At 35.9% G+C, this 21,866-nt stretch overlaps 2 protein-coding genes across 7 annotated transcripts; both read left to right on the top strand.

The window, feature by feature from the left end:
* Positions 1 to 2,292: 2,292 nt before the first annotated feature.
* Positions 2,293 to 8,279, top strand: LOC108739531 (serine/threonine-protein kinase NLK). 6 transcript variants are annotated; one of them, XM_018473462.2, is made up of 7 exons: positions 2,293 to 2,553; positions 2,669 to 2,754; positions 3,288 to 3,686; positions 3,918 to 4,119; positions 4,308 to 4,401; positions 5,778 to 5,874; positions 6,769 to 8,279. In XM_018473462.2, the coding sequence occupies exons 1-6, from the start codon at positions 2,424 to 2,426 to the stop codon at positions 5,854 to 5,856; spliced, it is 990 nt and encodes a 329-aa protein (XP_018328964.1). In that variant the 5' UTR covers positions 2,293 to 2,423; the 3' UTR covers positions 5,857 to 5,874; positions 6,769 to 8,279. The 6 variants fall into 6 exon arrangements, 4 of the variants coding, with proteins under 4 accessions (XP_018328964.1, XP_018328965.1, XP_018328966.1 ...); XM_018473463.2 differs by lacking the exon at positions 5,778 to 5,874 and having other exon boundaries at positions 2,294 to 2,553; XR_001938172.2 differs by lacking the exon at positions 5,778 to 5,874 and having other exon boundaries at positions 2,295 to 2,553; positions 4,308 to 4,475.
* Positions 8,280 to 14,072: 5,793 nt separating this feature from the next.
* LOC108739524 lies at positions 14,073 to 21,781 on the top strand. Its single transcript, XM_018473449.2, has 3 exons — positions 14,073 to 14,096; positions 18,161 to 18,422; positions 21,289 to 21,781. The coding sequence occupies exons 1-3, from the start codon at positions 14,073 to 14,075 to the stop codon at positions 21,561 to 21,563; spliced, it is 561 nt and encodes a 186-aa protein (XP_018328951.1). The 3' UTR covers positions 21,564 to 21,781.
* Positions 21,782 to 21,866: the final 85 nt, after the last annotated feature.

The raw sequence follows: 21,866 nt of genomic DNA, 5'->3' as shown, positions 1-21,866 counted from the left end.
GGCGGTGGTTACGTCCCTGGATTCTTACATATACCTATATCTAATTTAATATATGATGTGGAAGAAAAATCTTTCAAATTGTCATAAATATTATGCTTTTAGCCGTTTCAAATAATAAACCGCATAAAAAACTCGTAAAACTTATAAGCGGTATTGGAAACTGACCACTTTAGCTACGACTTCTAGTAGTCAAAAATTCTACCTAGGATAAGCTTCCATTGTATGCTGTCAACGCGTTAGAGTAATTTGCATAAAATTAAATAAAAACTTAATAATAATTATTATCGAATTACAGTGACATTTGTCAGTTCGGCTGCTTGCACTGATTCTACAATAAGATTTATCTGTGCTTTTAGGGCTTTAGTAATAAATCAAATAAAAACTTAAATCATTTCCATGATACTTACCCAGAGTTTGGTAGCATCAGTTTTGCACAAATCAATAATATATTTAGAAATTTCGAAAAATTAGACGGATTATGAGGATTTAAAAGTGCTTTTAAATTACAGTAAAAGTTCCTTATTCACGATTTCCTTATTTGCGTTTTCATTTATTCGCGGGGTGAAAAAATTGCAATCCAGTTCTTATATTCGCGGCTAAAAATTTCATTATTCACGGATGCAATCGGTAAAAAGAAAAGGATTCGGTTTTATTAAGGATATTGACCGCAATAGACCGTTCGTCCCTAGTGTGAATTTTTCCGAAAACATGGGTTTTTATTCTAAACATTATGATTTATCGCTGCGAGATAAATATGTAATTTTTTGTATGGTAACAGACAAAAGTTCACACTAACTCGGTACGTTTTTGGTTTTCAGTAATATAGTAATTAAAAGCTTTTACAAGTGCTTAAAGTTGATGCTTTTTGTACGATATGTATTTTCAATAGAAAATAAAAAAATAAAAAATAGCCTTCGACAAGCTTTAGAACAAAGCTTTATCTATCTTACTACAAAATTTCACACCTCTGTTCCAAATACTAAACTCATGATATCCAGAACCGATAAGCATGTTTTTACTCTACGACGCGTGTTCTACTTTTTTTTATGTTTTCGTGGAAGAAGGGAAATCTTCAAAAGACACCCAGCCGTCCGTACGACTGGGTAGTGTCGGATTCCCGGGGAAGAAGTCCTCAGACCTACCGACTAAAACCCCTCTACCTCAGGCCGTTGTAGGACCAACTAGGGTCCTCTTCAGCCGGTGTTTTACTGAATCCCCTTAATTATTCTTCACACATTCCTTACTTTTTGAGTTATCAGACCAGCCGGAAACTTTTGGTACACCCTGTAGATACAGTTGATTGAATGTTTTTATTATCGTTCTATTGGCAAAATAATTATGTACTCTGCAGATTCTAAACTCTCAAAAGAAGTGGCAAAACAAATGACTGACTTACAGTTTCTGATTATGCACAACGAATAGTTCGATTATGGTCTTAATTGTACATTGGTAATTTCAACAAGATATTATTTCTCTCGTAGAAGTTTAAGGCGATCTGGAACGTTTCACAAAATAATTGAGGAAGAAAATTATCTGAAATAGTTAGGAACATCGCCTCTGGGCAGGTGCAGTTAAGACGCAAACAGTTGTTCTACTCAAACGAGCCAACTTGGGGCCANTAAAAAATTTTTGTATACTTGATTTTTATTGATCTTTGGTTAATAATAAGAAATTAACCAAGAAAAATTTAAAAACTATTGGCCGTCTTCTATCGTCGATATGACAAAAATTTTAGTTTTAATTTCAACTAAAAATGCTTTTATATAGAAGAAAATTACGTCATGAACCTGCCCTGTATTTTAAATTTGCAGCCTACAGTATATTAATTAAGTCTTGCCTTGTTAATTAAATGTCGCATGAATAAATATAAATGTTGGTGACAAGGTAATTTCTAATATTTTAGCAAAAAGTTTATTGCAAGAAATGAAGTCATTTGGTGACGTTAAGTTTTTGTGTCACTTGAGAACATTTTAACTACAGTCAATATAGTACTCTCGAAGTTTTTCTGTCGTGCTCATTAAGAGTTGATTTTCTATTATCAAGCAAACCGCGATTCGCAGTTCCGTTATAAAGTAGTCACGAGAAAAAGTCCATTAAAATATGACTTTCATTAACCCACGATCATAAAAACATCTCATTACCTAATGCTCATTTAATACACCTTGAAATAGCAAAAACTAAACGAGTTCTTTTCATCTAATTGAATTCCTTCAGTGCGTTCACCTGTTCTTAACCAGCAAATTAATAATAGTAACANCTTAATAAACCAATCTAACATGATAAAACATAATACAATCCAACCCAAGTCAATCCAGCGCAATCTAAGCTAACCTAACCTAACCTAACCTAACCAAACCTTTAAGTAGATTAATAGCATCACCATACGAATATAGAGTGTGTACATCATTGAATACAAAATGTAAATGTTTCCTCAACTGCTGTTTAGATATGTAATAACGGAACTCCTACAAAGTGATCTACATAAAATAATTGTCTCGCACCAGCCCCTCTCACCTGACCACATAAAAGTCTTCTTGTACCAAATTCTTCGAGGTATGTTATTCACCGATTATTTAGTTTTTTTCTTTCTCAACTATATCTGAAACTGTCAGTTACGTGTTGCTGTTTTTTCTGGAAGAGCGCGGGTCAATTTATTGTTCTGTTGCAGGTTTGAAATATTTACATTCTGCGCGGATTTTGCATCGAGATATCAAACCTGGAAATTTGCTTGTAAATAGTAACTGTGTTCTCAAGGTAAGCAAAAGAGGTGGCACCATCTAAGGACTTTCCTTGCGATGTTTATGATCAATTTTGATTAAACTTTATGTAGTGTACGATTTAGAATAAGGGAATTAAGTGGGGTAATGAAATTTTGCATCCGGATTTTAAATTAAACTCAAAATAAAAATGAAGCCTTATCATTCCGATTTGTTCAAACAATATACTTGAAAATGTCATGTAGTTTTTAGACACAATAGATATTTAAAAGTGTGTGAAACTTTTTCTCGAAAATACAATCATAATTAGTTTACCTTCCTTAAAATAATAACTAGAACTGATTAAAAACATTGTTACTTCTTAAAAGTTAATTGAAATTCGTGTAAATAAAAATATTTCTATTGAGTACAGAAATAAAGCTTTTTGTATTTTCGTCTCGCTTGAGGCGAGCCTAATGAATTTCACTACAGCTGCAGTAGTTATTTAACATTTTGGAAAATTCTCCGAGGAAATTAACAAAAAAAAAAAAAGAAATGCGAAATGTTTTAAATATTTTGTTTGTGTCGCAGATCTGTGATTTCGGTTTAGCACGTGTAGAAGAGCCTGATTCGAGCAAGCACATGACTCAGGAGGTGGTGACGCAGTACTACCGCGCACCGGAAATATTGATGGGTGCGAAGCACTACACGGCCGCCGTGGACGTCTGGTCCGTGGGATGTATTTTCGGCGAGCTGCTAAGCAGGCGGATCCTGTTCCAGGCGCAAAATCCTATACAACAGCTCGAACTTATAACCGAACTGCTCGGGACGCCGTCGCTCGAGGACATGCGGTACGCGTGCGAAGGAGCAAAAACGCACATGCTGAGAAGGGCACCGAAACCTCCCTCATTGACCGCACTTTACACCCTCTCGTCTCAGGCGACGCACGAGGTCGTGCATTTACTCTGCCAGATGCTCGTCTTTGATCCCGTAAGGCTGCACTCACTTATTTTTTTTTTTTTTAAGTTATACGTCTTTTACCTCGTGAAAAGTGCAACGGAAGTTGCGCGCGCAACGCTCAACAGTTGACTGTAGTCGAAAACTATAATTGTTATGCTTTAAGCTGTAGACATGTCAATAGAAGTGGAACTTTCACCTCATTTTTGCTGTTTGCTATTAAATTTTATTATTTTTGCATTGCATATTTTTTTTCGTTTACAGGATAAAAGGATATCAGTCGTGGATGCTTTGGCGCATCCTTACTTAGACGAAGGAAGATTGAGGTATCATTCGTGTATGTGTAAATGCTGCTATACTACAGCCAGTGGTATGAGGCAGTATACCACGGAATTTGAAACAACGGCACCTCAGCCTTTCGATGATATGTGGGAGAAGAAGCTGTCGTCTGTACAACAGGTCAAAGGTAAGACTTCTGTTGCTGATAGAAAAGTTTAAAGCTCACTCTTATCCTAGTAATTTAATGTAAATAGGAGGAAAACGTTTGCTAACGAATTAATTATATTTGAAACAGTAATTTTTAATAGGGGGGGTGGGGCCAGATGAAAATTGAATGGCACGTTTGTAATTTTTCTTCTTTCTTATACTTTCCAGAGCAAATGCACGAGTTCATAGCCGAGCAACTGAATACAAGTCGAGTACCATTGTGTATAAATCCTCAGTCGGCAGCATTCAAGAGTTTCGCCAGGTAAGACGGGATCGGAGCCCCCCAGAGCAGCGCCAGCGCCATTGCATAGGTGACCGCACACTTTACCACTTGGTGTACGTTGCATTGCACTATCTATATAATTATTTATAAACATATTTATGCATATATATGTCTATAGATAATTTGATTTACTTACTTCAGCTACAAATTTCACCCCAGACCCATGTCACTTCATCGCTTTCTTATCATATCAACTCTTGTGGGTACTTTTGCTACCTCATGCAATTTTTGTTTTTGCCTAAGAGTGAAGTGATGTGTTCTGGCAACAAATTAATACTAATTTTTTTAATTCACGCATATTCCCTCTCTCCCAGTTCATACATGTTCATACTATACTACAGAATAGCGAGCTTCATATTTACCGACACTTATTTGTTTTGCTGTACATTCTGCTTGAAAATGGTTATGATGTTGTTCATCACTTCTTTTGGTTTTGCAGGTGTGGTGGTTAACAAAAACTGCTTTATTGTTTTTTTTTATTATTTTTTTTCTTGATTTGATAGAACTTTTCTAACTGCCAACATACTGTTTTTTTTTTGTAAATAATTTTATTATTTTTCCCATATCTTTCAGGAAAAACTATCTAAAATATTGAGTTACTTCTCACATTATGGGCAATGATTTTTATTTATTAAACAACATTAAGTTCACTATTTATCTAAACTACCAATTATGATAGTAGTTCCCATCAGCACACCACAGGTAGTTTCGATAAATCATCAATTAATCCGAAGTTGCTATATAAAAGTCGATACAATAACAAAATTTTTGGCAGCATATCGCAATCTATTGATATTTACTGCTAGCTGTAGTATTTTAAATGTTTGACAAGGGCGTTAATTTGGAACAGTTACGTTTGGGATAATTTTTGCTTTTGAAATGAACGGGAATAATAAAAATTATTAAACAGAATGACGTACACCAAGTAGTAGAGTGCTTTCAATCTTGTTTATGATTGTTTAAATTTATGATTTCCATGCTGGCGCAAGCTTCATTATCCTTTAAATTAAAATAGTAGTTAATGTTTTCAGTGTTGTAGTTAGAAAAATTTTCAGACTGTATTATAATAGTGCATTAATTCTTTTCATTAATCTTTTTTTCTTATATTTACTTTACTAACCACACAATACCCAAAATTTTTCTTCTCCAATTTTTTCGTGATGTACTATAAATAACATTTAAAAAACTGCATACTTGTGTGACTTGTGATTCCCAGATAATTCAATAAAAAACTATTAATAAACTCATCTATACACGTGCATGGAAGTCATTTATTCTGTCAGTTATTTTTTTATTGTTTTAAGTAAAATTCTAAACTAAAATAGTAAGATGATGGTTGCGTTGTTGTTGTACAGGAGGCAAAAATGTTGTGCACCTTTCAAGAAGACCCTTGAAATTCTTTTATCACCCGTCATCTTTCTTTGTGCTGCCTGATGTGCTTTAAAAGATTAGGTTAGTGCTAGTTTTTTTTTTACGTTTTTTTTTTCCTTTTATTTTGAACCATTTTTGTAATTATTTCTTTTCATTTTCGAAACGTAGTAACTCTCACTGACTTACTCTTAATTAGCCTACACTAATTACACACAAGTAAGCAACTCATTGGATAGTAAATTCATCTTAAAAATTTGCACGAGACGAGTAATATACAATAAAAAATTTAATTCACTGGCACTGTGACTAATAAATTCATATTTTCATCACTGACATCCATACAAATTGTAGTTACTTTTTTTTAATTGAATTGTATTATAGTTTTTTGAGAAATTGTTTTAATTTTATTTTTTTTTAATTAATACTATTTCAAAAAAGACGTAAAACCGACTGTAGAATAAGGTTTAGTCTTGAGAAAATTTTGCTTGGCTGCTTGTTTCCATCCAGTAATTCTGTTATTAAATGTAGCCTTAAAATACTTTCTTTAGAGTAAGCTTCACTCTAGGAGGGTTTCGTATTATTCTAATAGTTAATTATTTCTTAAATGTATATTTTTTTTAATCTACTACATTAACCCCCTCCACCTAAAGAGTCGCCTCTACTCGTTCCACCCCCACTCAGAAACACTTGTTTAGTGTTCTACATGGTCATCTTCAACCTCCCCAACTCTTTCCCCCCCTCCTACCGACGTTTCTAGTCAATTTCCACTCATTCTGCAATTAAAGCATGCACATATTTTTAGTACGGAACCCTCAAAAATTATCTTCATTTGATACAAAGTCACAAAGAAAAAAATTGAAAGTTTTAAAAGATACTTTTAATTATATTCTCCTTAAGATTGTGTTGTATTGTGTGTTATTTAAATGTGTATTGTTATTATTTTGAACCGTGTTAACAAGTAATGTATTGTTCCAGTTCAACAGTGGCCCATCCATCGGAGCTTCCCCCGTCGCCTCATCAGTGGGACGACAACCGTAGGTAACAACATGACTACAAGTCACTCTTGCTCTCTGCCAAACTTAAAAGGAAAACCGTGATAATTAACGTAGTGTTCATTTCCGAAAGTAGCAATTAATATTAATTAATCAGTTAATTAATAATAATAATAATAATCTGTATATGTTCAGTAACGTCTTCTCTCCTCTGTAATATAAAATAATAGTAATTAATACCTAACTACATAAAATTAAGTAACAGTACACCAAAAATAATGATTCAGGGATCTAAGCTTTGTGTAAGGGACCGTGTTCTAAGTGCTCTGTGACAAAAAGAAAAAATACATACACATACATACATAATTAGGAATGATTAACAAAGCGCTGGTGGTGCGGGCAAAAATATAGTTAATTAACTTATTTTTTTGCGCAGAGTGTTGTCTTAGTACCGTATAGATCTGCCGCGAAATTGTTGTTCGATTTGTACAGTTCACACTGCCTTTTCGATAGTGATAGTTTACGTATTGTATGTATTTACGGTTTTAGTTCGATAAGACTGTCAGAATGTGTTTCAGTTATATCTTTGTATTGTTTTTTTTATGTCGGCGCCGTTTTTGGCACGCATTTTGCTAAATTTGCAACGCAAAGTTGTCGCCCCTCGTTGTGCCAAAATAATTCACCCCTAATTCTTTTACCAACGAAATTTCAGACCTTCAAAAAGTGTAATCAAAAAATTTTTCATTTTTATTAGACACTAACAGTTGGCTTTTGCGAAAATAGAAAAGAATTTATTTCTTTGGACTGACTAGAGGATCGTTGTTTAAAAGTTTACTAGATTAATTGTGATAAAATAAGAAAACGATATTTTTTTTCTAATAATTTTAATTTTCAATTGATTAGCTTGACACGTACTTGGAACTTCAAAAATTTCAATATTGTGTTAGTATATTGGTTGAGATATCCTGGGGGGACCCGTTCTCTTCGTCGTTTATCGCCCATTGCCTTAATTAAAAAAGAAAAAATAATAAAAACTAATTTTTTTCTGTAGATTAAGTGCAAATTTAAGCAAAAGAAAGTGCCTCATCCTTTATTTTAACAGCAAATTTAAAAAACACTGTGTCCACGTTTTTTGCTGTATTATTGATGTAAAAAGTGTCTATAACAAGCAAAGTAGTTTTTGGTCGTAATATGAATTAAATAAGTAATCGTAATTCGTGGAGCACAACAGTTTACATTAATTAGCAACTTCTGCTAATAAAAACAAACGGTGTAGTAATTCTAAACGGTTAGCTTTTCTTGTTCGATGGCCTAAAATATATTTACGATGCCAAACGAAGGTGTAATAACTAAATAAAATGAACACTTTCAAAAAAAAAAAACAAAAACAAAAACTGACATGTTTTAGACTATAAATATTGATGATTAGATAGGACGTAAGAAGACTGTAAATATTACGAACTATTATTACTATTATACATAATCTGTTACTTTACTAACCACACAATACCCAAAATTTTTNACTGTAGTTAGAACGCTCTTAAAAAGGAAGGAATTGTGATAGATCCGGTAAACAATATGTATGATCCATAATTTCCATACTACCCCCCTGAAGTGTTAATTTATGTCGAAAACAATTTAAAAAAAATGTTTGTCGTCTGTATGACCTCAAGTACAAGTACAATATATCGAATTAAAGATCTATGCTCACTAAGAAGGAGTGTATATATGCATGTATGCCCAGAAAAATTAAAAACATCGAAGAAGTTCATTATGGCATTGTCCATATGATTAAAATTACAGGTATATTTGATTATAATCATTAAATGAATCTTGCGTAGCAAGGTATCGGAAAACTTCTAGGATATTTTAATTAACAATGTATTTTGCGTTTTCATAAAATTCTGTTCTACTATTATATTGTTGTTGGGTCATACTGTATATACGTGGATGTAATAGATAAAGTTGGCTAGATGACAGGCTGGCAGCGATTTAATATACACACGTAGACAAAAACATAAACTCATAAGTTAGCGAAAGTGAACAGGAAGCTAACAAAAGTACAGTTAGTGAAAGATTAATCTTCGTTTAACAATCGGTATGACACGGGAAGAACTACCCCTCAATGCGCAGATACAATGTGGCCACAAGGCGGAACTTGCTGTTACCCTTTTGACATCTGTTACCCCGTCGCGTCGTGTCTTGCACAAATACACCCCACACAGCTTCAACTCTTAAAAAAGTATTTTGCAAAATTGCGAGCGGTAGTAATTGGGTTTATGAACATATACAAAAAAGAAAAACTATTTACCCTAGACAAAAATTTTCAGTCTCTCTTCAGTCTCTCAGAGTCTTTCAGCGTCTCTGAGAGTGTCTCTCACAGTCTTTCAGAGTCTCTCAGTTATTGCCTAGGGGTTTTTATGGATCTCTCACAGTCTCTGTATGAGATTCGGACGATAAAATTGTTAATTCAGAGATTCGAGTCTCTCACAGAGAGACTGAATGAATAAAACTGAAAAATTGAGAGACTCGAGTCTCTCGTAGAAAGTCTCGGATCTCTGAAATATGTTGAACTTAGAAAATTTTAACCATGACTATCGAGACACTACTTATTGAGAGATTCGAGTCTCTCGTTCAGAGACTGGATACGAAATGAGGATCTCTCTATGAGCGACTCGAATCTCTCGTTCAGAGACGCTTAACGGTATTTTTGACAGTCTCCGACAGTCTCTCTCAGCGACACCGGAGAGACTCGATGAGAGACGGAGACTCGAGTCTCGCTTTCAGAGACTCTGAGAGACTGAACATTTTTATCTCTGGTTGCAAAAGATCATTCAAGAGACTTTTGACTACCTTGTTTGCATTTGAAATTGCCGAAATTTCCAATATAATAAAATAAAATAGGCTGAATAATGATAAGCAAATCTATCTCTAACTGCAAAAGATCATTCAAGAGACTTTTGACTACCTTGTTTGCATTTGAAATTGCCGAAATTTCCAATATAATAAAACAAAACAGGCTGAATAATGATAAGCAAATCTATCCCTAATGAGTCATCATCATCATCATTAGGTCGTCAGTCCTAAGACTGGTNTGCGAGTCTCTTACAGAGAGACTGAACCAATAAAATTGAAAAATTGAGAGACTCGAGCCTCTCTTAGAAAGACTGGGATCTCTGAAATATGTTGAACTTAGGAAATTTTAACTATGTCTTTCGAGACACCACTTATTGAGAGATTCGAGTCTCTCGTTCAGAGACTGGATACGAAGTGAGGATCTCTCTATGAGCGACTAGAGTTTCTCGTTCAGAGACGCTAACCAGATTTTTTGACAGTCTCTCTCAACGGCACCAGAGAGACTCGATGAGAGACGGAGACTCGAGTCTTGCTTTCAAAGACTCTGAGAGACTGAACATTTTTATTTCGGTTAATGATAGTCAATTAGTCATCATAACAAAACTTAGAAATATAACTAAAGCTTTTTACGCCTTTGAAATCACATTATCTCCAAATGTACGTATGTATATGGCAAGTGATAATAAAATTTATATATTTTCATTACATTCACTTTTTCACCCCTGCGATCCTTAGTTCGCACAAGATACAGGTCCTTAATAATGAGCATCAGTCCGTGTTTACATAGGGGGTGTTCTTTAGTTCGTTCCAACCCTACGATATGGATTTAAATATGGATATATGGGTGTTAATACATATACATATGTATGTGTGTGGATGTGTATGTACGTTTATACACCAACCCCCGCAACTGCACGTTTATTGAAGAGTTCCTTCCGAGCGGAAATAATCCAATATTCATTGCAATAGTCATCACCGTACCACTTACACTTACATCATCATAATTCTACCCCTAGTTCGTTCGTGTATGTGTTTGTCCCTTATTCAAGAAGTCCACATGACGCTTTACTACACACTTTTTAAATCTCTTACATAGAGTTTCCAACAATTTAAATTATTTTACTAAAAAGTCTGTAAAACAAAGGTATACTAACTTCACCCTAGTTGTGTATTTTCATGTTAGTGCGCGACATGTGTCATTTTAAATGTTCGTTAATAGACTGGGTGCTATTGTACACAAAACATGTCGACACTTGCTTTATTATTGTACGAACAATGGGGACCACTGACAGGTTTTTTATTATCCCATACACAATGACAAGGGCTAATCTGAATAAATACCTAATCGAACGAAAAAAATGCTAAATAATTCTATTAGCGACACGACAGGGTGAAAAGTTCAATGAATAAAATACAAACAAAGATTTAGTAGTGGTTTAAGTTTGCGAGGAGTTCTGCAGCTTGTATATATATGACACATTGATAACTGCTAATTTCTTTATTCATCATCATCATTAACAACATCATTATAGGGACGTCAGTCTTAAAATTGGTTGGACACGCACCTCGACTCTTTCCTATCTTCGGCTAATCTTCGCATACAAATTGTATGAATAAATTTAGATATTTCGTTGAATTTGGAAGGAAATTAGGGGAAATGGTATTTTTTCTGCCGCTGTTATAGATTTTCCGAGCGCGCAAGTGATTCCTTTTTGTTAAAGGCCCCCTGACCTTGCGCTATCCTTTGTTTTATATCTCTAGCGCTTTGTTCATTCCAAGTTAACATCATCATCATCACCTAACCTAACCTAACCTAACCTAACCTAACCTAACCTAACCAAACCTAACCTAACCTAACCTAACCTAACCTGATTCCTTAAATATCGAAAGTTGTGATAATTAATAAAAACTCACGATTTCTGTAACGTCACCATTTTGCATTTGTGTGTTATATATTTCGTAGTCAATCAAAAGCATCTGTTCACACAATACAATACAGCACAGTGAACTTGTAACCAATTTACATTCTGTCAATATCCTTGAGCATATACATATTATTTCTCTTGAACAAGTGAGGCTGGTGGAAAGGATAAAGCTCACCTATCCTACATGAATAAGCCGGTGTATAACACATGTGGTGTTTGCCTCAACACTTGCTCCAGCTTGTTTATCCAGGCATTTAAGTCTCTGAGCAAACAGGACCGTATTAGTTTGATCCGCGGGACCTCTGAGTAAATATTTTTGCCATTTTGCCGCACCATGTGGCTAACAAAGCATTGTGTCGTTGATGAACTATGTTTAATACATAAATTTACAATAATATATACCTACAAGGCACACTAAATAATGCCTAAATTTAATTAGTAATTGACAAACTATCTTAAGTTTCAAGAGAATTAAACTTAGGTATATTAATTACTATTTATCGTGAAATTGCCTATCCTATCTGCGGAACAATGCTACATTTTATGTGATTTAAGTATGTTGGAACTGTCTAAGGCGTGCTGAGGAGATCCAATGAGATTGAAATCGACAGAGGATTGACCGCTATGGGAGAAATTAAGGTTTTAGAAAGATTTTTTTGTAATAATCCTTATCATACTCCGTCCCTCCTAACACGTAATTTACTACGTACTAAATTTTTATTAATCTAACAAAAAAAGATTTTTTGGCTTAGTGTGTCACGTAGATATGTTTAGTTATTGATTGTTGTACTTTGCTGGGGCTTAGATAATGATGAAGAGGGAAAAGTAAGTCTTAAAGAGAGTATATTTGCAGAGTAAATTAGTCAGACCGAGCACAGTAAAAAGTTTTCTGTTTGAGCTGACGGAGACGCGAGGGACCGAATGAATGAATGACTGACTGAGTGATAGCAAATGCGACAGTGGAGGAGAGAGTTTAGACGTCGACGACGGGTGGTGTGCGGTGGTATTTGACATTCCATGTGTATTTAACAAAGTGACAAGGCACAGCCGAGGGGGTGGCGAACGTGTGTACTTAAGGCCGGTGGAGTTGCCGCGGCGGCAGAATTTATACATGTCACGAATTTGCCACGCTTAATTTGCTACGCGGAAGATTTTTAAGACTTACTTCATTTCGGAAATTTTAATGTGACGGCTGATGTCGTAACTCGCAGGAAAAAAAATCGCGAAGAGAAATCCTGCTTGAGATGAATTTTTAAACGAATATTGAACTACATCTACCCTCTTTACGCGGAAATTTGACATAAGATACAAGCAGATTTACAACAGATCAAAAGAAACGGAATAATTGACAGGAATGTTCCTGCAATCAGACAAATCTGTTACGGACATTGATACACATCATATTATAATAACGAATCATCAAGCAGGTATTCTGTTTTAGTTCAAACGTTGCCGCACCTGTTTCCCGACATAATTGTCAAAAAGTCCCCACGCAAAATCTCAGCTGAGGCAGGTCTCGCGGAGGTGCGAAATTCTTTAAAGACTTACACACTAGGTGTCAATGACTAACGTTATTACGGAATTTTAGTAAAGGCGAGCTTAATAAATCAATATGCTCTTGGCTAGGAATCGTGAAAAATTATATTTTTACGTCTTGTACATATGCAACGAAATAAAATTATAGTTGGCAATCTCTATTTTTATACCACCAAATATTTAAAATACGTACCATAGGGAATGAAAACCAATTTGTTGTTATTATGCTAGCAAATAAATGAGAAGTTGTATTAATTTCTCTTTATACTGATGATATGTTTTGAACTTGAAGCTGCGTGTTGTTCTGAATCAGATGTTTGAGAAAATTATCGTTCAATTATTATCTCAAAAAGAAAATAAAATTACTCATTGTCAATGAAACACATAAAATATCTTCTGCGACCGTTTACTGTAAATATTAATGTGAAAAATTCATTTTCAGTTTTTATCCACTATAAATTACTTCAAGTTAATGAGGAAAAATTTAAAGCTGTTGTTATACCCTCGCCGGGAATCGAACCCGCGATCTTTGGCATTACGCATAAATTCTCTGACACTTTGGTGTTCTAGTGAGTAAAAATTGAAGATTAATTTTTCACATTAATATTTGATATTAAACTGTCAAAGTGTTTCATATAGTTTACTATAATTTCGTCTTACATTTCCTAAGATATTTAGATAGATCTATATATTACAAAAATAGATTTAACGGCACCATCTGATAAAAGGGAGGAGTTTGAGTAGTTTCAGACTGATTTTAATTGTCTTTCTGGTCTGTGGAAGATTTCTTTTTCCTTTTTTACAATTGACTGAGATTCCCTCGTTTCGTTCTCGTTCAATTGTTCATTAGACCGTATTCATCTGAATCGAACGGATGAACTCGATATGCGAGAATGAACGGAAAAGAGACGAAGAAACAAGTCGTAGAAACTGTGGCATCGGAGTAGCAGTAGCAGTAGCAGTAGCAGGAATGGGTAGCAAGCAGGAGGATTCGGTTGGTTCAATCAATCTGGCAAATAACGGGCAAGCGACGTCCTGCGCCTGGAATACCGATGATTCTTAATTGCCTCCTGCCAATACGCGAGAGGGTCGGTCTGCAAAATCAGCAGCATAACCACCACCACCACCACTACTACCATGAACAGAAGAAAATCCAAGCGTCAACCGTCTCTCTACTCTCCATAACCGCATTCGCTCGACCGCCTACCTTTAGGATCCTTGATAAACACTAATCAACGTTCGACGACTCGAACTATGCTAATATAACGTTTCGTCGTCATCCCTCATCCTCCACAACCCTTCGCTAATATCTATGATGGTTTTATTGTTAACATTTACTCCCTTCTCTCAAGCTATCCACAAAGGTTGCAAAATCTTTTATTATTTAGACGTGTAGAAGGAGTCTAGTCATATTTACTTGTAAGTATCATCATCATAAGGTCGTCAGTCCTAAGACTGGTTGGACATGTACCTCCACTTTTCCTATCCTGAGCTAAACATTTCCCTAAAACTAGAACAGCCCACATCTTTGACTATTTGTGAACAGTAATCTAATCTAGGTCTACCTCTACCCCTCCTAACTCCTGTTTCTTCCTCTAATATGTCTCTGACTAGACCTTCATGCCTGAGAAGGTGTCCTACCAACCTATCTCGCCTATTTTTTATTGTCTTCCATAGAGTCCTCTGTTCTCCTATTCTTTCTAATACCTCTTCATTTCTAACCTTCTCTTTCCACGATATCCTCATCATCCGCCTATAACACCACATTTCGAACGGTTCTAACCGTTTAAATAGTAGTAGTCATACAGTACTGATCTGTTGTACTGTCTTTAATGATGTTGATGGCGTTTTCGATGTATACTTGTAAGCATAAACATAAACAATTGTAAATTGATAAGGAATTTTCTAAGATGGCGATTATTAATTTTCATGATTTAGAATTCTGGGTTACTCCACTCATAGGCTTTCTTCTAATAATTGGGATATATCATACAAAAGTTACTATTGTAGACACAATTTCAGACTTCAGACGCTGGTAAAGTTGGAGTTCCACGTAAAATGGCAAATGGTATCAATCGTTGCTTCAATTTTTTGTTTTTATACGTGATTGATTGTTTTTTGAATTTTTTGTTTATACGGAGTGGAGTTATTTATATTAATGAATTTACGAGTTGATAGTTTTTATAGAAGACGTAAAAATAACTGAAGCAAGTTATGGCGGTAACATTAAGTTGATGGCTCATTTCCAAACCGATGCGGTATACTGTGGTAAAAGATACTTTAAGTTGAAAGACAAGGATACTTACACTTGTCAACAGGTGTTTTCACTGTGTATCATAACAGTATTTACGATTGTAACTATTCTGTAAGGATTTATACTATTGTTATATAAGGCTATTTTTGTCCTCTAAAAAGCTGCTTCTTGCGATGCAAAAAGAATAAGGCTTCACATACAAATATTATCTAAACTTTTCGATCTCTTGTCAATGAGAAATACTCTACCAAACAATGCTAATAATTTGATTTAAAGAATTTTAACCTTTTTGGTGATATTGAACGTTAAAGGTCCTTTCAGGAAAGCATTATCCTTCTGAAAATTGATTTTTAACTATGTACTGAAGGTCGAGGTTTTGGTTGAATAATATTCTCCAAGATTAGAAGTTACGGTTTCATGGGCTTTATAAATACCAAATGGAGTCAAGCAAGGACTTTTTCTTTCTTAAAGATTTTCAAATGAAATTTATTATCACCTCTACGGACAACACCAGTTTGGTCAGAGATTTTATGAAAGCCACTAATGGTGTGCTAATGGGAGCTAATAGTTTCAAAATTTCTAACAATTGTGATGAATTGTTGACCAGGAGTTTACCGGCTTTCTAGAAATACCTTTTGCTTTTTCATTTGGAGAATAGTAAACTCCAATATCAATGAAAATACTACAAATGGCACGGTAAACGCCATCTGTAGTACGATGCTACATTTTAGGATTACGTATGCTCCAACAAGGTCCATTTAAATATATGGATATCTACTTGCTGAAACGAATCCCGGCGTAGCTAACCTCAACGTGATAGGCACGTTAGCATAATCGAATAAAATAATTCGAAGACTGATGAGATCCAAAAAGATCGAAATCGCGATGCGCTTCTGGTAATTTCGACAGAATACAGACCACTTCGAATTCTTTTATTCGATTATGGTAACGTGCCTATCACGTTGAGGTTAGCTACGCCGGGATTCGTTTCAGCAAGGAGATATCCATATATTTAAATGGACCTTGTTGGAGCATACGTAATCCTAAAATGTAGCATCGTACTACAGATGACGTTTACCGCGCCATTTGTAGTATTTTCTAAAACGCTCTGTTAAGACAGCAGGTAAAAGTTGGTCTGTGTTCTGCCGGAGTTGTCTGCAACGCGCTGATGAGATCCAAAAAGATCGAAATCGCGATCCGCGTCTGGCAATTTCGACAGAATACAGACCACTTCGAATTATTTTATTCCAATATCAATGATTTTAAACGTTGGGGGAGTCGAATTAGGCTTCCTCTACCTGTAACTAGTGAATCATAACGAACAATGCTTGGTGTAACGCGACTCTAAATATTATTACTGCCCATGGGTCACTGCGTTGTTTACCCGACTCGTCGAGACTATGCGCAATCATTTTGTTTTCGCTTGCAGTTGAACGTGCCTGATTGGTCAATTGAATTGATTGATTCCGGATAAATGTAACAGTCGTTTGTTTTTCGTACAAATGCACCTACTTACATATACATACATGTACACCCAGCAACGTTACCTGTCTGCCTTCACATGATTCTGTATTTATTTGGACGTCAAGGGGTTTACTGATTAATGTCGAACAGAATGGGTCCCCTTTGTACAATATACGATACGACGGCGACGGTTGGAAAAATGCAGTTTCCATGGCACCAATACTCAGATTTGTTGGAACAGTAACTTTTAATTTGGATAGAGAGTCCGTGGATTTCAATTCGTATAAATCGTTCCAATAGGAACAAATCACACTATCGATCGTTAACAATTAGTTTAAACTTCATCATCATCATCATAAGGTCGTCAGTCCTAAGACTGGCTGGACACGTACCTCCACTCTTTCCTATCCTGAACTAAACTTCGCATTTCCCTAAAACTAGAACAGCCCCCATCCTTAACTATTTGCGAACAGTAATCTAATCTAGGTCTACCTCTACCCCTCCAAACTCCCGTTTCTGCCTCTAATATGTCTCTGACTAGACCTTCATGCCTGAGAAGATCTCCTACTAACCTATCTCGCCTATTTTTTATTGACTTCCATAAAGTCCTCTGTTCTCCTATTCTTTCCAATACCTCTTCATTTCTAACCTTTTCTACCCACGATATCCTCATCATCCGCCTATAACACCACATTTCGAACGCTTCTAACCTTTTCTTTTCCGCCGCTCCCACTGTCCATGTTTCGCACCCGTACAACGCCGTGCTCCAAACATACACCTTTAACAACCTTTTTCGAATTTCTAAATTAACCGTTCGCGAGCATAGAAGTGACTTCTTTTTATTAAAGGCGACACGACCCTGCGCTATCCTCTGCTTTATATCCCTACTACTCCTTCCATCCTCACTTATCTGACTTCCTAGGTATCTAAAATCAGCCACTTCTTCTAATTTTTCGTCTCCTATCTTTATATTCGCCCTTTCCCTACATTTTCTTCCCTTGCATACGAGTATTTCAGTTTTACTTTTATTTAAGTTTAAACTTAAGGGTTAATTATATTATCAAATACCTATCAGTTCAATAATATTAGTTAATAATCAATACTTCCAATTCTACAATTATCCTGCACCAACTTTATTATTTACTCATTTTTTCTTAATTTTATAATATAGATAAAAAATTGTAGAGAGTGTTGAATTGAAAGAAGACGAAGGGATGTTTTTATGTATCTAGTACTTTCATGACTAACTTTTCCGCCAGGGAGCACCAAAGTTGTCCATTTTGTTGCCCCAAGTTACGTTCGCCTGATGCTGGCCTGATTGCTGATTTTTTGTTTTGCAGGTTTGGTTCCAAAATCGCCGAGCAAAATTTCGAAAGCAGGAGAGGCTGGCCCAGCAAAAGGCAACTACAAATACCGCAGACACGACCACGTCTCCCAGCATAAAATCCGAGAACAATTCCAGTTCGAAGACGAACCTCAACGGAAGCAAGGATATAAAGCCTGGATCTCCACACTCGGGCATCTCCACTACTCCTAATTCTACGGCAAGCGCTAACTCCCAACAGTCTTCCAATGGGGATATAAAACCAGTGAATGGAAATAGTAAGTGTAGTCAATAGTCATATTGTTTAGAGGATGCTGTCAAAAACGGGTACATCATCATCATAAGGTCGTCAATCCTAAGACTGGTTGGTCACGTACCTCTACTCTTTCCTATTCTGAGTTAAACTTCGTATTTCCCTAAAACTAGAACATCCCACATTCTTAACTATTTGCGAACAGTAATCTAATCTGGGTCTACCTCTACCCTTCCTAACTCCTGTTTCTGCCTCTAATATGTCTCTGACTAGACCTTCATGCCTGAGAAGGTGTCCTACCAACCTATCTCGCCTATTATTTATTGACTTCCATAGAGTCCTCTGTTCTCCTATTCTTTCCAATACCTCTTCATTTCTAATCTTTTCTACGGGTACATATTGTTGAAATATTGAAGCTTGATGGAAAAGGGCGTCGAAGGTGTTGAAGAAATTTTCTTTGGGAATTTACAGCCAGTTTAGAAGAAAGGGGATTTAGACGCATATCTAACCAGATTTCACACTGTTGCCTGTATGATAACAATGATAATAATGATGATGAGTTAGAAATCGTTTTTTTTTACAAAATTATGAATTGTAAAGTTTAGTACAACTCCTCCATTCCTCTCGGACAATAATACCACCCTGCAATCTCTGTTTATCTCGGGGAGAGAGAAAAAACGTGTTCAAGAGTCCTTATCGATTCATAATTTAACTAAATAATTTTGACATAGGTGCATACGAACATCAATCGGTTGCTAATCGGGAAAATGCCTTCGTTGTAGATTCAGCTTAATGTTAAGGTCTACTAAAGTCGAAAGGTATACACTTAGCGTAATGCGTTGGTTCGATGCTGACGATATCTTAGAAGTGGCTGTGGATAATATGACATCGGATTGTTCGTGCAGGGCCCCAAACAGCTAAGACCGAACTAAAGAGTTGACAGTAATGGAAATAAATGAGTGGTAGCGGGCAATTTTCTAGATTAAATGTCAGAGTCCTGCAACGGGCGCCTCTTGCGAAAATGCCGCCGAGAATGAATAACATATACACGGGAAGTCAGCCAGCTGCTGCTAGATTTATGGTTCGGATATAAAAATAATATTGTCCTGTTCGATTTTCTGCTATATTTCCCGAACGTAACAAACAGACTAGCATTTTCCGGCGATAAATATCGCTTTGACAGAACCGTTTTGTTCTTGTCCTTTAAAACATCATTTATACCTTTAGAGGAATACAAAGAGTCACATAAAACTTTACGAATTATCTTATCATATTTTGAAATAAGTGCAGCTGAAGTAATACGTATAAATATATTACTGTACCTCAATCTAAAACAATAGTTTTCGTGGTTGTACCAATTAGTTCAATCGTTAGTAAAAAACACCTTCTTTAAAAATCGAATGAATAAAATTTATAACTTTGGATAAATGAATAATGAGCTGCAAGAGAGTCCAATTACGTGATTCTATTTACTCAAATTTTGGCTGTTACTGCTCGGGATGGTACGGGCAATTACATACTTAATTAGGTTCCACTGTCATAAGCCAAAATGGTTAAAATGAAAATTTACAAATATTAATATGAGATCTACAACGCGAAGCCACATTTGTAACTAGTTATTTACTGCGATTTCTTTTGCGTGGGTTTATTTTCCTTGCGTTTCTGGATATCAAATTTTAAATTCTACCGAACGGGAATTGGAAAATTTCTTGAACATCCCGCGTGATATAATTTTTGGAGAAATTGGGCGAAAAAGCATCTGAAATCCTTCGCTAATTAGAAAATGAGTATGAGGACGAGTTTTTATTTAAAACTCCTGCGTGAGCAGTGGGTAGAAGTGGGAGGAGGGTGGTTAAAGAAAGTAAAGATGTCCAAGTCCAAGATCAAGGAATTATTCACCGTGAATTCGTTCCTTTCGTAAGGAAAACCACGATTTTTCATCACGACAACGCGCCCATGAATTTTTCGTTGATTGTCCATGAGTATTTGACCAAACGTTGCTGTATTCCTTTTAGAGCTCGTAATTACCCCCGTGCGATTTTGTTTTCTTCTCAAAAATAAAAATCCACTTCAAGAGTACTCCTTATGGTGACGACAGTAGGACGATGCCTCCGAACTTCGTTAAGTACGAAAGAGGGAGTTTCCAGGGGTAGGAAGGACAAGGGCAACGATGTTTAGAGTTAGAAGGTGACTACTGTGAATGCCGAGATAATAAAAAATTGAACAAAAATTAATTCTGTTTTGTTTTATTTAAAAATTCCAGCAATATAATTGTTACACTTCGTATACTTTTAACAATCGCTTTCGAGATATAGAAAATGGGTGATCGATTATCATCATCATCATAAGGTCGTCAGTCTTAAGACTGGTTGGACATGGACTTCCATTCTTTCCTATCCTGAGCTAATCTTCGCATTTCCCTAAAACTAGAACAACCTACATCCTTAACTAATTACGAACAATAATCTAATCTGGGTCTACCTCTACTTCTCTTAACACCTGTTTCTGTCTCTAATATGTCTCTGACTAGACCTTCATGCCTGAGAAGGTGTCTTACCAATCTATCTTGCCTATTTCTAAATTACTTCCATAGAGTCCTCTGTTCTCCTTTCTAATACCTGTTTATTTTTAATCTCTATCCACGATATCCTCATCATTCGCCTGTAACACCACATTTCGAACGCTTCTCTAACCCTTTCTTTTCCGCCGCGTCCACTGTCCATGTTTCGCACCCGTACAACGCCGTGCTCCAGACATACACCTTCAACAATCTTTTTCGAATTTCTAAATTAACCCTTCGCGAGTATAGAAGATCCATTATAAATAACAAAGTATAGTCTGATTTGAAATTGACAGTAATTAGTAGTAATTTGCTTTTCTATTTTTATTAGGTAAACTACCCCAAGACGACCACATCCCTTCGAACAACAACAAATGGCCATCGATGAGTCCGCAGTCATGCAACACAGCATTCTTGGTTCAACAGGCGAACAAAGTTTTGTCCACGCAGCCCTCCCATCTTCAGTCCCACGGGTCACACCATGCAGCAGCGGCGGCCGCCGCGGCGCTTTCATCCCCTTTCTCGTCCCTGCTGGGCGCCAGCACGGGTGCAGCTTCTTATCTTTTAGGAGATCATCTCAAGCCCACTGCCAATCATTTGTTCTAAAAACGTTTTTAGTGACATTTCGGGAAACGACGCTAGTCATGTATGTAGATAGTGATCGCAAAATGTGTGCGGATGATAGGGAAAGGTGAAAGAGAATTTTTATGTACTTGTTAGATAAACATTTATAGGTAGAGTTGTAAAATACGATATTTGTATCTATATTTTTTTTTGCAATTGACCACTATTAACATCAAAACCGCCGAAGAGGATTATGAAATATTGTTTTTGTTTTTAAGTAAAAATTATTTATAGATAAATTCTTTCTGTATTCATTGCCAATGACATGGTGAAATTAACAACTAT

This window comes from Agrilus planipennis, unplaced genomic scaffold (genome assembly GCF_000699045.2).
Source record: "Agrilus planipennis isolate EAB-ADULT unplaced genomic scaffold, Apla_2.0 scaffold58, whole genome shotgun sequence".
In the NCBI taxonomy this organism is placed as follows: Eukaryota; Metazoa; Arthropoda; class Insecta; order Coleoptera; family Buprestidae; genus Agrilus; species Agrilus planipennis.
Note: the sequence above shows the minus strand (reverse complement) of the source record. Positions and strands in the feature narration are given on the sequence as shown.